This window comes from Tenebrio molitor, chromosome 8 (assembly GCF_963966145.1).
Source record: "Tenebrio molitor chromosome 8, icTenMoli1.1, whole genome shotgun sequence".
Classification (NCBI taxonomy): Eukaryota; Metazoa; Arthropoda; class Insecta; order Coleoptera; family Tenebrionidae; genus Tenebrio; species Tenebrio molitor.
In genome coordinates, this window is record NC_091053.1 from 4,729,663 (window position 1) to 4,749,181 (window position 19,519).

The following is a 19,519-nucleotide window of genomic DNA, read 5'->3' on the forward strand; positions in this document are numbered from 1 at the left end:
TCATTTATAACAACCACGTTCTGGGAATTTAATCCGTACAAAGACGATTTCTCAAGGCCTTATGGTTTTGACGGTTCGGTACATTTTACAAATTATTATGAATTAGCAATTTACATAAAATTATCAGACTACATTTTCTTTATGAAATAAATTAATTCACGATCTCGCAGACGTACCTTGGATGCCTAGCTAAATTCAGTTTCTTAGTTCCTAGAGAACACAATAGATTTCCATTAAGTTTTAGTTGTCAAAGTGCGAAAACAAATCTGCTTCTCAAGCCACCACTTGTTGCCACATGTTCCACATACAATGATACATACAGGGTATTTCACGAGTGATAATGAGCCCGAGGGATTTGAAAATGCAACCCACAATACATTTCCAAAGTTAACGTGGCTATTTTAAATATCGTATTGTAATGAAATTATGAATGCATAATCCCTTTGCTTCCAATAATAATTTTAAACATATGTATTTTGAACATCCCACACGTGTAATTATTGCCCTCGCTGCGCCTTACTTTTTTGTCTCTTCAAACCAAGTTACATCATTTTATTGTGTGGCTACTAGTAAAATGTCCCTTTCTTCACCTGTCATCTCTTGTTGCAGCCACGTGACCCGCACAGCAGGGTGGCTGCCCCCCGCCGAGGCATGGAAGTGGGGGGAGGACTGCCTCCCTTACGGCTGGGAAAGGGCCGTTGATAACTCTGGAAGGCCTTATTACATCAAGTGAGTAAATAAGCCAAGTTCTCTTTAGCCAGGTACATTACGTTGACTTTGTCGGGTTGTGGTAATATGTTTTGTTGGCGGCGACACCCTCGTCGCGCTCATAATCCCGCCGCCGGAAGCGCCCTGGAGTGTTCGCCTTCCAGGGATAGGTGCAGGAAAAATGCGAAAGGGTTACGAGAGCGGCTTTGCAATTTATGCGATTCCACAACCGCCCCCGACGCTCAAAAGGCTCTTTCATGCGAGGTTTCTCACGTCTCGCAAAAATCACAGTTGATGTCGTTGCTGGCGAAACAGTCACTGATGTTGCGACAACTAAATTTTGTTGGTCGATGCAAAGCGGTACAGTATATTTATTGGTGAAAAAATTTATGCGACGTTGTCATTTAAAGCGCTGCAGATAAAGATTCGACGAAAACAGCATCGCGGAAATTTTATTCGTGCGAGATTTATGGCCATCTATGGCCGCCCCATTTTAGTTACAGCCCCCATTTCCAATATTTCCGATGTTATTGCTACTTTAACGACAAGAAGGTAAATCGGGAAAAAATAAATTTATCGTATCACACTGTACAAAGTGTCGACTGCGGCTTTTCCGCTACCTACTTTCAAAATAATATTCTCTTAAAATAATATAATCCGCAGGCGAACGCTTTTGTAGCGTTTCCCATATCAGAACCGATCATATATTGATATAAAAATTCGAAATATCAACATACCAACCGCCTTATTTCAAATATTTACATACAAAGCGATATACAGGGTGTTTGGTCGACACAACTAATTTATTGATTTATTGGTACTGTGTGAGTAGGCGTGTACTACCCTACAACGCACCCCAATGCTAATTAATTTTTGCAGCAGCAAATTGATCATTATTAAAACGTTATTAACAAAACAACAAACATGTTTGTTTCATTTTTGAAATATCCCCAATCGAGTCCAATACGATACTCATCAAGGCTAAAATTCCACTCTTGGGAGTTGCTTCCAGAACAAGATTTTTAAAACTTGGGGGTGCGTCTGTGATGGACCAATCATTGGAAAAAGATTAAAATATGATATACAGGGTGTATTTTTAAAATGTGCCGAAATTTTACCTACGAGGTTGATTGACAACGTAGAAGACTAAAAGCAATTAAAAAAAATTGTAGCTCAAAAAATAAATGTCATTTTATTTTTTGACACAGAATTTTTTAGATATTTTTTCCGAGTTCTACATGAAGCCAGTAGCTCGTGGTTAAAATTTGTGCACGCATTTCAAAAACACCCTGTATGTTTCCCATTCAGCTTTAATTCTACAAAAATTTGTATCTCCACAATAAAGGCTAAAATTGAAAAAACAATACACATTTACTTAATTTCACTGTCATTCATTAACCACAATTTAAGTAACCAGGAGAAACTGAAACAATTGCTTCTTCTTTGAATTTTTCGGAACATCTCCTTCTATGTTTTCTGCCCAATTTGTGATTTTGCAGTTACGAGGTTTGATAATTGGGGTGAAATCATATCCTACCCCTTCCAGACCCATCATTTACGAAAACCGACCGTTCAGTCCTCCGACGCGTGCACGAGACAGCGCTCTCGGATCTTGTTGCGGAAAGCTTCAACTTTGAGCGATGTTGATTAGCCTGTCAATCAGATCGCACGCATCGTCGGTCTCCATTTCCTACACCATTATTAAAACCTCCCCTGTATGCCGTTTACGGGTGGCATTTCGCCCCAGAAAAAGCCAACAAATCGATTGTAATCGCGTAAATATGAACCGCACAAAATTCAACCGTTGACAGCTCCGTGCGGATTCGATAATTACGGTCGCGTAATTCCATTTATTCACGCGATAATTGTCCCATCCGTACCTGCATGATGGATAGGAGGGATAAGTGACAGGGGATCCCGGAATTTACAAGTTTCCGAAACTTGGATCGCTTTCCTGTCAAACAAACTTGACGCCTGATGGATAGGCAACCCAAAATGAGACCGCGTATTGTTGGTTGCCAACTAATGACCGGTCAGATCTTCAAGTTCTTATTTCTTTTCTACTAAACAGTCAACAGTTGAGCCCTGCAAGGTAGATTGTTGCAACCCCTTTGCTGTCAGCTCACCCTCCTCTCGACTCGCAACGCTAATTAATTTTGGAAAATTTTCTTCCACATTTCGATTTGAACAACTCCTCTTCTACTCGGACGTAATACGCGTCGAGAGCCCTTAATTAGGTTGTCCTTCCTTTCACAACAAATCCTCTTTACCCTTGTCATCCAAGCATTTGACCGTTTTCAATTTGGCCTTTTCGCCGTTTGCTTTATTATCGTCGTTTTTAATAATATCCGTCGAAATCGTATGCGGCGTTGACCTTTTCGACCCCCCCAAGAAGAACCCCTCTTCTTTTTAATCGTTCGATAAATCTCGGGGGTGGCGTGTAGAGAGTGGTGTAAACATTGTTAAAGGTGATAACGAGCAGCGCAGGTGCCACCAAGCGGCCCACGAGCGTACAGTGCAACACTGAAGTAACGTTTTCATCCCCCATTTTTGCGCTCGGACCGGGGAGTCACATGTTTCGCTCCGGAGGGTTCCCCAGAGACGCCACAATTACCGTCGCACGCGGTTTGATAACGACGACGAAAGGAAATCTCTCCTGTTAATCCCAGTGAAAAATACAACGGATCCAGACCGGAATCGATTCGCTCGTTAGATATTTGTTAAGTAATCTGTTCGACTGGCGGAAGTTCAATCAGGACCCAGGAAGCAGTCGACTGGAAATAGAACGCCACCTATCGGCTGTGTTCTTACGGGTCGTGTTCGGTGGCGGTTACATAAGTAAATGAGGGTGCTGACGTGACAATTATGAGGGTGTGGTTTGAGGGGTTGTGCCAATCAAAACACCGGAAGAGCGATATTAATCTAGTTTTGCCAAGTCATTTTTGAATCTAGTACAGATTTATTTTTTTTAAATTCGTTTCGTCGGGGCCTGACTTCTCGACAAATAAAAATATACAGACGCAAATCAACGCGATTAATTTTAGATTCATCGTTTAATAATTTTTGTTAGACAACAATTTCTTGGAATCGAGATTTTTGTGTCCGATTGTGACGTATTGGAAACGTTTCGATCAATTTTGGGGCTGATTATGCAAAAAACAACAGATGCCCTCCATCGATCGTCGCAGGTTTTGTGATGGGGTCGTGTCAGGGTGCGAATTGTCCGTTGTAGGGATTTCTTCGAGGGGATGGAAATGTACACTCGATTTTGAATGCGACGGGAGATTTAAACCGAGCGCTACACAAAAGTAATAAAAGGATTATCTCTACCGCCTTCGTGAATTTTATCTCGGGTTTGAGTCGACTTTTTAATATTGTATTTGCGTCTGTTGACTCTTTTTGGAGGATGACGATATTGCAACAATACGACAATACCAATAATGAAATTTCGTGAACGGTAAATTTAATGTAAAAGATGAATTTGAAAAGTGCTGTCGGGTTAAGGAATAAACAATTTAGGTATCAATTGGTATTCTTGTTTTTTCATTCCATTCCATTCATTTTTTTGGCATCTGTATGAAAAAGCGGTCGAAAATCGTGTATCTCTATAGAAACGGTTGAAATGGCTTCTTTTTTTTTGTAACCGGACTTCCTACGAGTTGAAATGTCCACAGGCGTCTCTACTGAGTCAAATGTAATGTCATTTGAAGCATTTCTCACGATTTATTTATCAATAATTAAAATATTTAATAATTAAATTATCCCTATTTAAAAAAAATCTGTAAAAAAACGAAATAAGGAAATAATTACCCAATATTTAACTGCTGCCACTGTGGTGTAACACGAGTCGCCCATGTGCACGGATGACAGATGTCAAAATCAAAAATAGCAAGATGGCCGTTCAACGTTAAAAAGTAAACTTTAAACTTTAGTCGACTTTACTAATATTATTGAACCTTCAAGTTCCTACTGATAATATTGCAACATGAGAACTAGGAATTACTGGTCCTTAAAATTTGAATTCTACCGAGAAATTAAAAATTAAGAGCATTTTGTTATTCGGCTGTTTACAATACTGCAACCGAATACTTCTTTTGACAGATATTTGATGTGAAATCAACAGCGATTAAATTGTAGATTACACACGTCAACAATGAAAAACCTGTCTCAAAATCAAAAAGTAAATATGATGGACTTTTGGATGCTGATGACGGCAAAAATATTTAAAAAATTGCAGCACGTCTAGTTTTCAAAGAAAAAATTTTTTGTTTGTCGTTTATTTGAATCTGGTACAAGGAGAGAGTAGACTTTTTGGACGTTAAAACAGAGCTAGAACAAAAATTTTGCATCTATCCTCACTACTCAAGTTTTTTGACTAAAAAAATGTTTGCTGCAATTTTAAATTCGATGTCGATGGTATTTGTACAAAGAAACCTTTTCGAAATCAATATTTACAAAAAATTTTGAAATGTCGACAAAAGACCGCATAAATTTATCTCAATGTTTAAGAAACAACAAAGAAATACAACGGAGTTTGTGCAAAAGTATACCTTATTCATTTTCTTACGATTATTGTCGATTTTAAATCAAAATTTATTTAGGTGTACATATGTCGTATTTTAACATGTTTTTCCAAAACACTCTTTCGTGATAAAGAAAAATTAAGTTCATATCTGAAATCAGCATCCTAAAATATACTTAAAAATCTTATTAAAACCTAAACTGGTTTTTATAAATCAAATTTTGCAGCACTGTGTTATGAATTATAATGTATAAAAATCAAAGGTACAAAGAAATAACTTGAATTGTCAACGGTCAGTGTGAAGTCGTCAACAACCGGATGTTACTCCTGTTATACCATTTAAAAGTAAAAAACAGTACTGCCAACTCACACAGCCCTTTTTGATCACGCTGTACTTCTTACTAAAGTTAGTATTTTAAATCGAGTTGGCTCCATCCTGGTTCCTAGGGGCGTTTTTCGATTGATAACACAAGCCTGCAATGATTTCGATGTTTGCATAAAATTGACAGTTTTTGAACAATTTCGACCCCCTGATTACGAAAATGATTTTGGTTTTGCGCTATCACGTCTAGTTTTTTCACAAATCGTTTTTTCTTAAAATTGAAATGTTCACCTAGAATGAATGAATTATTTCAAAATTTCGAATTGTAATATCGGACAACAATATGGATATTCAAAATTTCCTTGTTTTATTTGCGAGTGGGACTGCCGGGCACGAGGCAAGCATTGGACTCAAAAGAAGTGGCCTTTAAGAACTAGACTTGTACCGGGAAGCAATAATAAAAAATAATTTAGTTGTATCCTAAAAAAGTAGTATTAGGTACCACCAATGCATATCAAACTTCGTTTGATGAAGCAATTTGTAAAGCCTCTTGATAAAAATGGAGAATGTTTCAAGTATTAATGTACAAAGTTACCAGATCTCTCCAATGCCAAATGAAAAGAGGTTAGGACCTCAAATAAGATCTTCGTACAAAGGTAATGATTTTCAAAATTCTATGAATGTTGTTGAAAGGAATGCCTGGACGGCATTTAAGAACGTCATAGAAAAATTGCTTGGAAATCACAAAGATGAATACTACGAAAATATTGTAAGAATCATGTTTAAAAATTTTCACATCTTGGGATGTAATATGAGTTTGAAAGTGAATTTCCTCTTTTCGCACTTAAATCTTTTTCCTAAAAATCTTGGTGCTGTCAGCGAGGAACAAGGGGAACGTCTTGACCAAGATATAAAATAAATGGAGAGGTGATATCAAGGAAGATGGAGCGTATCAATGATGGTAGAGTTTTGCTGGATGTTACAGCTCGATGTACCCAAAAAAAAAATACAGCAGGCAATCAATTAAAAGAAGTTTCCTCACAAAGCGTTAAAGATGCCATTCTCATAAGGAATAAAAAATTTAGTTAGATTATTAACCAAGAATTATTATAAACATCTTATTTTCCTAAATAAATTGCTTAATTTTTTTTGTTAATTGTGAAAAAACCTGACGTGATACAAAAAAATGAATTGTATTTTTGTAATCAGGGCTCCAATGTTATACAAAATCAGTTATCAAAATCAAAACATCGATTAAAAAGTTTTGTTTTGCAGGCCTGTGTAATTGGCTGCACTTTTATTCTCAAAATTGGCACTATTTGTGTTTAAATACCTAAACTTGTTAATTATGAATATGTTTCTAGAGTGAAAAATATTATGTTAACTATTTAGATTTGTTTGCAGTTACTTCACAAAGACTGTGGTTACCAGGTTGCCAATGCAAATTTAACTCTCAAAAACTCCCCTAGGAACCACTCTACTTCTTGCTTATTTCTACACTTCTACTCTTAATGATATAATCTATCGTGCGATACATTGAATTTGTTATTAGAGTTGGCGTTACAACTGTCAACGCATGTCTAATTTTGAACTATGGCGGCAAACGTCACATTTAATGACAATTGTAAAAAAGAAAATGGCGAATTAAGGTTTCGAGGGATTAAGAGAAAAATTACAAGGGTAATGTTTATTTTATTAAACAATGTTACAACAGATGCTGAAAGTGTTCACCATTTTGTTCTAAGCACAAACGGGCCCTTCGTTTGACTCCACTGATAGCATTTTGTAACATTAATTGATACACAAATGAGTGTATCGATTAAAAAAGACCTATGGGCCTTTAATAACAAATTCAATGGATCGCTCGATACTATTTTCTCACGATCCCATAGCGTTAGTTAACGCACCTACCCTGTATTTTACTGTTTTCTTAGTTCAATTTACCACAACAAAATCCTTTAAACACGGTTTCCAGTGTCACCACCGCCTTTTTGGGAAAGGGTGACAATGAAATATTCTTGCGTTGGAGCACTAACACTGACACTGTTTCGGAACAAAAATAAACGTTTTGCATTTATGGTCGAAAAACCTTTACGACGAAGATTGAGAACGGTTCGCCATTTTTGATACAACCGGTCTAAAATCGACTTGTTTTTTATCACCTTAGAAACGAAACAAAAACCAAAAAGTCGAGGGTACGTGAAATAACCTGATTGGTCCATAACAAAAGTCCGGGATGCAAAACTCGGGGTGTTTTGGCTAGCGCGTCATTGGATTTTTTTTGACACTAGATCTGATCTAACTCAAAAGTCTACAGAGATTTCCTGGCGCATCCACCATTTTGCATTTCGTAACTTACACATTTTTAGATTACTCTCAGGTGGCGAGAATTGCAATTTTCATCGTTTAATTCTGATTCAAGGTACTTTATAAGCGGCTGGGAAGCTCCCCCTGCGCATCCACCACTTGTGCAACTCATCATTTAAGTTCTAGAAACTCACATTCACCAGAACGGAGTTTATAAAACATACTTTCAGTTTATTCAAGTTCGAAAGATATCAACAGATTTATTCCCAGCGCATCACCATATTTGTTATATGGATTAGCTCCACGAAATCGATAAATACAGTTTTTAGATCTGATCGATCTTAAAAGACTACAAATATGTCTAACAACAAGAATTCGCTACTTTAGAACCCAATTTACAATTTTTGTCAGCTCTTCCAGTCGTGATATACCTTTCAATATTTGTTGCGGCGTCCACCACTCCTGGATCCCATAAACTACCGCTTTTTATGAATTACGTTACTTAACTCGATAAGTAACAATTTTTGTACCGTTCAGGTTTCTCAACTGAAACTTTTATCCTCAAAGGACCGATACTTTTGATTCCAGTCACGTGAACAAGACGACGACGTACGAGACTCCCGTCATGAAAAACCTGGAGCCCGCCCCCATCCCCGAGCCTCGCGCTGTTATCTTGGAGCGGTCTCCCGCCCTGGGCTTCGGCTTCGTCGCCGGCTCCGAGAAACCGGTGATCGTCCGGTTCGTCACCGAAGGGGGCCCCAGCGTGGACAAAGTGAGTGTCGCCCCACGTCCCTCACCGGTCTGATTCGCCCTCTTGCAGTTACTCCCCGGCGACCAGATCCTGTCGGTGAACGGCGAAGACGTGAAGATGGCCCCGCGCGAGCACGTCATCGCGCTGGTCCGGGCATGCAGTAAAACCGTCAACCTGGTGGTGTGCCAACCCCCGGAACAGCAAGGCATCAGGAAATCCACCCTTCTTTCGGCGAGCAAGAGGGCGAGGCTGAGGACCAAGCCGTCGAGGGTGCGATTCGCCGAGAGCGTCTGCGTGAACGGCGCCCCCCTCTTTCCGGTAATTTCAATTTTCCGGATTTTCAATTTTTCAAAGTGGCAATTTCAGCCGTCGGCGTTCTCGTTGGGGGATATGTGCGTAGCACCTATGGCCAATGTTCTGAAAGTGTTTCTGGAGAATGGCCAGACCAAGTCTTTCAAGTATGACGCCTGGACGACGGTCCACGATGTCGTTACGTCGCTGGAAAATAAATTGTGTCTGAAGGCCAACGAACACTTCAGTTTGGTCGTTGAGCACATAAAGTCGCTCAAAAGGAACAAATTGACGCTGCTGGATCCCGCCGATACCCTCGCCAGGGTAAGATTGGAATTGTAAAGCTTTGGTCGATACGAGGGGGCCAATCTTTACCAAATTCTGCACAATGACGTTATTTTGTGCGGCGAACATGAATCCGCAACAAAAACCCAAAAGAAGATTTGTTTTATTACAAAAAATTAAAAATAAAACTACCAGCGAGCCGTACATAACCTCACTTGTTCAGTACCGATTCAACAACATAACCTCACTTATTGATGTGAGAAAATTTTCGATTGCAGATTGCTTCTCGGCCTGGGGCCCACAAGCTCCGCTGCCTCTTTCGGGTGGCTTTCGTGCCGCCGTCGGCCGCCGCCCTCGCCCAGCGAGACCTCAACGCCCTCGACTACCTGTACACCCAGTGCTGCAATGACGTCATCCAAGAGCGATTCGCCCCCGAGCTCCAGTACGACACGGCCCTCCGCTTGGCCGCGCTCCACATCTACCAGCACGCGCTCGCCAACAACATCGCCGCCTCCAAGCTGACCGTCAAGACGTTTGAGTGAGTCCCGAGCGGAGCGCGTTGATCGTAACGATTACGTGTTTTTTGCAGGCGCGAATTTGGGCTGGAGCGGTTCGTCCCCGCCTCCCTGTTGGAGAGCATGAAGCGCAAGGAAGTGCGCAAGTTAGTTGGCCACTTCCTCAAGTTGCACGCGAGCATGGCGGGGGCGGGCAAACAGTTGACGGCCTTGCAGACCAAACTGCACTATTTAGATATAGTGGCGCAGTTGCCGAGCTACGGCGCTAAGTGTTTCTCGGCGGGGCCCAGAGCCGACGCTCTAGAGAGGGTGATCTTGGTCAGTCCCAAGTTCGGGATTAGCCAGATAACCGGGACCAGAAACTCTGTGGTAAGTGCGGCGAATTGCGAATGGTCACCCAAAAATCTGGTAATTCCCCAGCCGGTGCCCATCGCCAACATTGAGGACATGAGGCGAATTGAGGTCAGGACTGACGATGAGGTCAGCCGGACTGTACTCATAAGACTCCAGAACGACAAAACTGTCTCGATATCTCTGGAGGAGAGAGACGCGAGCGAGTTGGTCTTGGTCTTGAGAGGCTATTTCAGATTGACCACGGGGCAAGTGCTCCCCGTCGACCAAGAGGAGTCTCCACCGATGGAGGATCTGGCACCGCCTTATCTCTCCCAGCACAAAGTGGTACCGGAGAAGTGGAGCTACACCACTCAAATCGCGATGAAAACGGCTTGCTTTGCGATGCCTCCGATCTACCAGGTCATGAACAAGAAGACCAACGGGTTGTACAACACCATGGGCCGCCAGTCGAAACCTCCGCTGGTTCTGGGTTACAGTCTGGACAGCAACATGAACAGTTCCCTTTCCAACAGGAACCACCAGTTCAGCAGCTTCGACAACAACTCGTACGACTTCCAGAGCGTCGTCTCCATGGAGATATTGGAGAGCGGGCGCAACGACGAGGTCCTCAAGAGGGTCCAAGAGATGCAACAGCTGGTCGAGAACTCCGAAAAGTACCTGACGGAACAAGAGAACCTAGAACGGTTGAACTCTCTGTCGGAGTGGCAAGAAACGAGCGTCGACATCGAGAGCGACACCGATAGTCTCTTCACCGAAGATGCTCCAGGCAAGCTGAAACACAGCGATTCGCTTTTGTTGCTTAGCAAGAACCACCAACCTCACTGCGAGCCGCGCCAGAGTTTCACCAACTCCGCCATCGAGTTGTTGCGGTCGGAATCCAACCAATCGGAGAGCGACAACGACTCGTTGTACACACCTCACAACTCCCCCAAACACAAAATCAACGAGACGAAGGCCAACAGGGTCAGCTTCGGCTTGCGGAGTCCCGACAATTCGACCAAAGATGTCGACCTCCAGGCGTACCTGCAGCAGTTGCGCGATCTTAAGAACAGCGCAGGCCTGGAGAGCATGTACGTCTTCGATCCGGACATCATAGATCTGACGTTGTTGCCGCCCCCAGCCACCCCCGACGAACTCGATTGTGCCTTACCGACTCCGATAAACGTGCCGCCAAGTTCCTTTGCCGACTCCATCGAGAAGCTCAACCGGTTAGGTGAGTCGAGGCGGACCAGGAGTGGCGTGCCAAGTACTTGACGGTAAATGTTTTTTGCAGGTAATTTAAATGAGGACCAAGACCTGGAGGAGTTCTTGGCCAGCGTGACAGTGCTTCCGCCCATCCAGAAGGTCATCCCCGCGATCGAGCTGACCCCGGAGGAGATCATGTCGTACATCATCCCGCCGCCCCCCAAGATCCGCGACAGCCGCGAAAACTTGACAATAACCGAGGACAGGCCGAAAGCGGAGGCCTCGACTTTGTCCAACGGCGTGAAGAGACGCAACAGCAGCTCCAGCGTCAAGTCGAACATCATCGAGTACGCCACCGTCGACCGCAAGGGGGCATTCTCCTGCTGCGCCAAGAGCAGGAGCGACAGGTCGACCAAAGAGGAGACGATCCAGCCGCCGCCGCGCCGCAGCTCAGACGAGAAACCGCCGGAGAGGCCCCCGAAGAACGTCCCGCAAGAGCGGCAGAGGTCGCACTCGCTCACGTCGGCCGCTAAACCGGGGGACTTCCCGCCCAAGCTGCCGCCGCGGTCCGACAACAACCACCAAGCGCCGCCGCATCTTTTCCTGCCGCCGAAGAAACCGCCCCTGCCGCCGGTGCCCCCGCTCGAGGTGCTCAGGCAGAAGAAGAGCGTGACGCAGCAGCCCAAGCCCAACCCCGAGGTGCGAACGGCGGGGATAGGCTCGCCGCACCTGCAGAGGAACAGGAACATGTACAATGACCTGGAGGCGGGATACAGCGAGGGGGACAAACTGTCTCTGAGGCACACCAGCACGGCGGTCAGCACCCCCACATCCCCCCATCTAGGTCAGTTAAAATAAATAATAAATACGTACTGGTAATAATCATTCTGTTGCAGGACGGGGGGCGCAACTGACGGCGGTTCCCATAATGTCCCCCGACAGTCCGGGGTTCTCCCGGGCCACGTCCTTCGGCCAGGTGGAGTCGTCGTCCCCCGAGGAACACAGGAACGGGAAGAAGGAGCAGGAGTGTTGCTCCCAAAGGAACGGATCCCCGCTGAAGAACGGGTGCACCTCGACGCGAGAGCTCCTCCTGGCCAAGACCGACGTCGCCATGGCCAGTCTCCTGGTGCGTCTCGACCAAGTCGCCGCCCAATGTGGGGCGGCGCAAGTGCACGGGGGCGGCAGACTCATCAGCGAGGAGAAATTCCAGGTACAAGAACGCGTCGCACCGTCATTGTGACAGTTGTTGACACATGACATATGTGACCTCGAACCGTTTTGACAACTGACAGTTGGAAAGAAATCCAATTGATTTGTTGCAGATCGCCAAGGAAGAGCTGACGTCGCAGTCCCTCCAGCTGGTCACGTCGAGCAAGATGCTGGTGATCGCGATGTCGGACCCATCGTTGCCCGACCTCCCCGAGAACCTGGCCATATGTCTCACGATCCTGCGGCGGTTGACCGAGCTGTGCCAGGACTTGACCAACCACACGACCGCCCCTTTGCAGACCAGGAACCTCATCCTCAAGGTGCACGACGTGACGGCGGCGTTCCGTCATCTCATCACCTCCAACATCGACCGCTCCTCGCAGCGGAGCATCGAGGAGCATCTGGCGGCGCAGGCGGAGAGTCTGGCCAACGTGCTGGCCACGTTGTTGAGGAGCCTGAGGGTGTTTTCGCCGTGAACGTGGAGTTGTCCGTTTCGGTTTGTTCTCAACTGGTGGAGTTTGTACCTTTTTATGAATTTTTCTAGTCAGACGTCGGTAGTATTTTTGTTTCTAGGCACAATCAAATCATGACCAAATATTTAATGCGCAATATTCAAATGAGAAGTCTGAAGTTGTTGAATACTCTAACTTTGTGATATCGTTCTGTACCATTCGGACGTTTGGAACCGCTGTTTGAAGTACTGGAGGTACTTTCACGTCTTAATCTGTCCGTCACGAGCTTTTCGTTGTTATTTTGTTATCACTAGTCGACAGTTCAGTACAACAGACCACTTTTAGTTACCTCTTCTTCGGCTATAGATGTTATATTTCTGTACATATTATTTATGGATGTTGATGCGGAAGAAAATGTATATTTCCTGTTGATTTCCGTCATTGAATAGTTGGTAGGCGAGTTTAATTTATTCGAAGGTTTTCGGAAAGATATCTAAATGCGTTGACATTTTTGAAATTGATTAGGGTAAGTTTGTTGTAAATTTTATATCAAAAGGAAAGTGTTTCCGCGTTGTTCTCTAATACTCTTAAGTTCGTTAGATCAATGTAAACTTCTAATTATTTATTTCTATGGCGTATGTAACATCATCTCTAACATATCCTGTATGTAATACAATAAAAAAAATCAAACGTTTCCCAATTTATTTAATTGAGAAAAGATATATTCTACTCTTAGGGCCAGTTTACAGAAGCGAAATTAAGTTAATCGTAATCAAATGCGAGATTAACTAAACACGTGATCACATTGAACCAATCGAAGTTTCGGATTCATGGGTTAATGGCGCATTAAAATTTAATTCGAATTAAATATTTAATTCTCTTTCTATAAACTGGCCCTTAGGGTCAGTTTATACACTCAAGAGCATAACTATAGCACCACCCCCGATTTTCCAGATTTTTTCCCTAAACCTTTAGTTAAGATAATATGGCTCTAGAGACTCATAAAAGAATCAAAAAGAAAAATAATCAGCAAGTGTAGTGCCAGTTGTAAACAATTTGTGTGATTTATTGCAGAAAAACTGAAAATTCAAATGTGCATAACTATAGCACCACGCAATTTTAAATAACATATCAATTTTTTTTTACAAAACGTTCTTTTAAGTCAGTAATGGTGGGTTGCCCCCCCCCCCCCATTTTTCCTAATTAGCTCAAAGATTCTAGAGTTCACGCTGTCTACCAAATTGTTATGTGTTTCAGGCTCTAAATTGGTCCAACCATTTAGAGCAATTTTGAGTTCATTTATGGTTTCGTAGTGTTTGTTATCCTGATACAGTCGACGAACCAAGGTGCCCCAAAGGTTTTTAATTTGGTTCATGTCCGGGGAACAGGAGGACTACTCTAATAAATCGATATTTTGAACTTCGAACGACCTGATCGACTTTCTGCTGACGTGTTTCTGGCCGTTATCTTGTTGGAATAGCAATTGTTGATTGTTGTTGTTGTTTAAAAAAGGTATCAAATCTTCTTCGAGAACGTCAGGATATTCCCTGCTATTCATTTGTGTTGACAGGTAAGCTAGCGTTAGAACCTCTGTTTTGGTGAACGCTCCCCACACCTTTAGAGTGCCACTACCAAAGTTTCGTTTGGAAAAGTATTGCGGTTCTTTTCTCAAATCTCTCCAATTAAATCCGTCTGGCCCATCTAATTTCAACATTTTTTCATCAGGAAAAATTATCTGAAAAGAATATGCTTCAAAAAAACTTAAATTTTTTGAAAATTCTTAGGTTGAATTCTCCTAGTGGCAGTTCATGTTCTGATGGACAAATTCCAACCTAGCGGTTTTGTGTCTAAAAAGGAGTCTTGGAGATTATTTCAATTTTTGACGTACGATATGTTCATTTTTACTCAAAATCCTTCTTATTGTCCATCGTGAGACATTCGCTCCACATTCTTGGGCAACTTTTCAAACTGTTGCTTGCTGTGACAATTATTCTTCTCACAGTCCTAGGCGAAACCGCTTTTCCTTGGGCTGCCCTTTTTGTTTGTGCCATATTCAGCAGAGTTGCTTAAATAATTTGACACAACTTTGCGGAATCGTTCAATTAATTCTTCGAGAGATTTCGCCCTTCATTTTGAAAAACCAAAATTTTACCCTTTTCCAACTCAGAAAAATAACAACCACGAGGCATTTTGAACTTAACTCTAACGAATTAATGACTATTGTTGATAACAATTTATCGATTGTTTATGTTAGATAGTCGTGGCATGGCCCGGGCCACAGTCATTTTTCATTTTATTTACTTTTGTTATTTAAAATTGCGTGGTGCTATAGTTATGCACATTTGAATTTTCAGTTTTTCTGCAATAAATCACACAATTTGTTCACAACTGGCACTACACTTGCTGATTATTGTTCTTTTTGATTGTTTTATGATTCCCTAAAGCCATATTATCTTAACTAAAGGTTTAGGGAAAAAATCTGGAAAATCGGGGGTGGTGCTATAGTTATGCTCTTGAGTTTAGAAGCAAAATTAAGTTAATCGTGATTAAATGCAAGATTAACTGAACACGTGATCAGATTGAACCAATCGAAGTTCCAGATTGATGGGTTAATCGCGCATTAAAATTTAATTCGAATTAAATATTTAATTCTCTTTCTATAAACTGGCCCTTAATGATATCGTGTGTTCCACAAAAAACTCACTCGCAGCAAGCCATGACAAAAGTGAAGTATGTCTTAGTACCAGATGTGAAATGAACTACTAAAGTAAATTTATAGGTTATCTGTCACTCACAATATGATGAAAATTTGTAAGTAACAAATGAACTACTTCCAGTGATCCTAAAATCGACATGACCAGTCTATCTATCTCTATAGTCATGGCTTACTGCGAGTGAGTTTTTATTGGAACACACGATATAATCTATCGTGCGATCCATTGAATTTGTTATTAGAGTTGGCGTTAGAACTGTCAACGCATGTCTAATTTTGAACTATCGCGGCAAACGTCACATTTAATGACAATTGCAAAAAAGAAAATGGCGAATTAAGGATTCGAGGGATTAAGAGAAAAATGACAAAGGTAATGTTTATTTTATTAAACAATATTACAACAGATGCTGAAAGTGTTCACCATTTTGTTCTAAGCACAAACGGGCCCTTCGTTTGACTCCACTGATAGCATTTTGTAACATTAATTTATACACAAATAAGTGTATCGATTCAAAAAAACCTATGGCTGCAGTTCCAGCACCAACTTTAATAACAAATTGAATGGATCGCTCTCACGATCCCATATCGTTAGTTAACGCACCTACCCTGTATTTTACTGTTTTCTTAGTTCAATTTACCACAACAAAATCCTTTAAACACGGTTTCCAGTGTCACCACCGCCTTTTTGGAAAAGGGCGACAAAGCAATATTCTTGCTTTGGAGCACTAACACTAACACTGTTTCGTAACAAAAATAAACTTTTGCAATTATGGTCGAAAAACCGTTACGACGAGGATTGAGAGCGGTTCGCCATTTTTGATATTACCGGCCTAAAATCGACTTGTTTTTTATCATCTTAGAAACGAAACAAAAGCCAAAAAGTCAAGGGTACGTGAAATAACCTGATTGGTCCATAACAAAAGTCCGGGAAGCAAAACTCGGGGTGTTTTGGCTAGCGCATCCACCATTTTGCATTTCCTAACTTACACATTTTTAGATTACTCTCAGGTGTCGAGAATTGCAATTTTCATCGTTTAATTCTGATTCAAGGCGGGGAAGCTCTCCCTGCGCATCCACCACTTGTGCAACTCATCATTTAAACACATTTTCAGTTTATTCTAGTTCGAAACATGTCAACAGATTTATTTCCAGCGCATCCACCATATTTGTTCTTTGGATTAGTACTGGAGGTACTTTCACGTCTTAATCTGTCCGTCACGAGCTTTTCGTTGTTATTTTGTTATCATTAGTCGACAGTTCAGTACAACAGACCACTTTTAGTTACCTCTTCTTCGGCTATAGATGTTATATTTCTGTACATATTATTTATGGATGTTGATGCGGAAGAAAATGTTTATTTCCTGTTGATTTCCGTCATTGAATAGTTGGTAGACGAGTTTAATTTATTCGAAGGTTTTCGGAAAGATATCTAAATGCGTTGACATTTTTGAAATTGATTAGGGTAAGTTTGTTGTACATTTTATATCAAAAGGAAAGTGTTTCCGCGTTGTTCTCTAATACTCTTAAGTTCGTTAGATCAATGTAAACTTCTAATTATTTATTTCTATGGCGTATGTAACATCATCTCTAACATATCATGTATGCAATAATCAAAACAATGCAAAAATCAAACGTTTTCCAATTTATTTCATTGAAAAAATAAAAACAATTTACTGCGCGTGTTGATCTACAGGATAGTGCTCTTTGTACCTTTTCACGTGCTCCTCCATCTCGTTCATCTGCTTCCTGCAACAAGTCAACAAGATGGTACTGAACCGGCAAACGACCAACACTCACCTGATGTGCGACGGCATCTCTTTGTACACATCACGGAAACACTCGGTCCACTTTGGTTTCAATTTCTTCTCGCCGGCACTGAACGCTTGCAAGACCTCCCACCTCGCTTTCTTCAGAAATACTTTTTCATCTTCTTCAGTCCACAAGCCTTTCTTCATCAAGTAGATTTTCAGTTTTGTAGCGGGATTATCTGTCGTCGCCCACTTGTCCACCTCGTCCTTGCTCCTGTACGCGGTGCTGTCGTCAGAAGTGGAGTGATGGCCCAACCTAAAATCGCTCCATGTAATTTTTGTTGGACGCAGATCTGGTGTGTTTGACTGACCTGTACGCCATCGCTTCCACCACCACCGGCTTCTGGTGCTCTATGCAGTAGTCTTTGGCCATTTTGGTGGCGTTGTAGACCGCGAGCACGTCGTTGCCGTCCACTCGCAGCGTGTGGACGCCGTACGCCGGCCCCCTGGCCGCGATGCCGTCCCCCCTGTACTGGTCCTTGATGGGTGTGGAGATCGCGTATCCGTTGTTTCGGCAAAACATGATCACCGGACATTCCAGCGTGGCGGCGAAATTGAAAGCGGCGTGCGCGTCCCCTTCCGACGCCGCTCCGTCGCCGTAGTAGCAAATCACCACTCTGCCCGTTCCTTTGAGCGCGTACGCCGCCCCCACGGCTTGCGGCATCTGCGTCCCCAGCGGACTCGAGATCGTGATGAAGTTGAGTTCGCGGCTGCCGTAGTGGACCGGCATCTGCCGCCCCTTGCCCAGATCGTCGATGTTGCCGTAGCACTGGTCGACGAATTGTTGGGGGGTGAAGCCCCGCCACACGAGCACCCCGGCTTCGCGGTATTGCCCGAAGACCACGTCGGCGGTGGTGAGCGCGGCGGCGCTGCCTATGTGCATGGCCTCCTCGCCGTAGTTGGTCATGTAGAAGGAGATGCGGCCTTGACGCTGCGACTCGTACAAGATCTTGTCCATGGTGTTCAGCATGCGCATGTCTTTGTACATCTTGAGGAGGGTCTCGGCGGGGAGGTTGGGGTTCTCGCGGGGGTCGATGATGGCGCCCTTGCGGTCCATCACGCGGTAGGCGGGGATCGCGCCGACAGTGTCTTTTGTCACGAACTCCAGCTTCTCGGTCCATGTTGTTCTGGCTCCCGGAAAAGAAGGGCCCTCGCTCAAGTACTGCAAAGCGTGGTCAAACTAATTTCGACATATAATCCGAAAGTTGACTCGTAGATTGATTCGTACGGGCGCAACTGTCACATCTGTCATTCACCTATTCCACATGTTTCACGCTCCCAACTAAATTATACAATTAAAGCCGTACGCTTCAAGTTAAGAATCAACTGTCGCCTTTCACGTCTCACCGGTTTTACTCACCCTGTAGAGCTGTCTGTTCCCGAGGGAGCCCCGAAGGAGTCGTGCACATTTATTCGCCATTCTGTGATCGTTTAAACGAATTATTTTTTAGTCGAAACTGGAACCGCGTTGACCTCTATGGTGTCATAATACGGAGTTTATCATTTAATCACTGTTAAGTCGACGGATTGTTGTAATATTCAAAACAATGTGTTGTTGGAGCTATTTTTTACAAGTGTATACAAGTTTTTCAACCACATGAGAAATTATTATTTCTTCGCGACTTTTCTATGACGACACTAATTATGGAAAACCTGTTTTTGTATTCGATGAGTGCCAGAGGTTATGTTTATTCAAAGTAGTAAAGCGGCGTTGGCATGTACAAACATTCAAACATATGTTGGTCTTATCAGAAACTGGTGTTTTCTTAGTTGCCTAACCAGTAACCACCAAATTATTTGATGCTTTTGTTGGAAAACATTGTAAGTTTTGTTTCCTCATTTGCGTTACTTGTAAAGTCTAAAGTGTACGGTTGGCTTCAAAAAAAACGGGAACTGTCAAAAAAAGTTCTGTCAGATTTTATTAAATTTTTATAGTTTGAAACGACCTTTTAGAATTTAGGTTAAAAAACTGCACTTATGTGTCAGGAATACTACTGTCAGACACAAATTGACATAAATTGACAAATTAAATTTCCAATTCACATTAGGTCAAATTTCATTTCCCGTTTTTTTTTAAGCCAACTGTATGTATGAAAG

The 19,519-nt window shown here is 42.6% G+C and overlaps 2 protein-coding genes across 4 annotated transcripts in view; one reads left to right on the plus strand and one right to left on the minus strand.

Moving 5' to 3' along the window:
* The window catches only part of LOC138136590 (FERM and PDZ domain-containing protein 4), an 82,366-nt gene extending 68,771 nt beyond the window's left edge, over positions 1–13,595 (plus strand). Inside the window, exons 3-12 of one of the 3 annotated variants that reach the window (XM_069055815.1) lie at positions 610–729; positions 8,448–8,631; positions 8,680–8,928; positions 8,977–9,225; positions 9,465–9,724; positions 9,776–11,268; positions 11,329–12,084; positions 12,137–12,450; positions 12,563–12,969; positions 13,023–13,595. In XM_069055815.1, coding sequence (XP_068911916.1) covers positions 610–729; positions 8,448–8,631; positions 8,680–8,928; positions 8,977–9,225; positions 9,465–9,724; positions 9,776–11,268; positions 11,329–12,084; positions 12,137–12,450; positions 12,563–12,925 — 3,988 coding nt within the window. In that variant the 3' untranslated portion in view covers positions 12,926–12,969; positions 13,023–13,595. Of the gene's footprint in view, positions 1–609; positions 730–8,447; positions 8,632–8,679; positions 8,929–8,976; positions 9,226–9,464; positions 9,725–9,775; positions 11,269–11,328; positions 12,085–12,136; positions 12,451–12,562 lie in introns of all 3 variants that reach the window. The other 2 variants (XM_069055816.1, XM_069055814.1) reach the window with 2 other exon arrangements.
* Positions 13,596–17,244: 3,649 nt separating this feature from the next.
* Positions 17,245–19,182, minus strand: BckdhA (Branched chain keto acid dehydrogenase E1 subunit alpha). The gene is made up of 4 exons (XM_069055831.1): positions 18,783–19,182; positions 17,734–18,584; positions 17,412–17,678; positions 17,245–17,360 (listed from the first exon to the last, which is right to left on the minus strand). The coding sequence occupies exons 1-4, from the start codon at positions 18,840–18,842 to the stop codon at positions 17,285–17,287; spliced, it is 1,254 nt and encodes a 417-aa protein (XP_068911932.1). The 5' UTR covers positions 18,843–19,182; the 3' UTR covers positions 17,245–17,284.
* Positions 19,183–19,519: the final 337 nt, after the last annotated feature.

Coding starts and splice junctions, on each gene's coding strand:
- BckdhA (XM_069055831.1), bottom strand. CDS start 18,842: ATGGCGAATAAATGTGCACGACTCCTTCGGGGCTCCCTCGGGAACAGA. Junction 18,585..18,782: donor GGAACAGACAGCTCTACAGG/GTGAGTAAAACC, acceptor CACGCTTTGCAG/TACTTGAGCGAGGGCCCTTC. Junction 17,679..17,733: donor GTGGAAGCGATGGCGTACAG/GTCAGTCAAACA, acceptor GAGCGATTTTAG/GTTGGGCCATCACTCCACTT.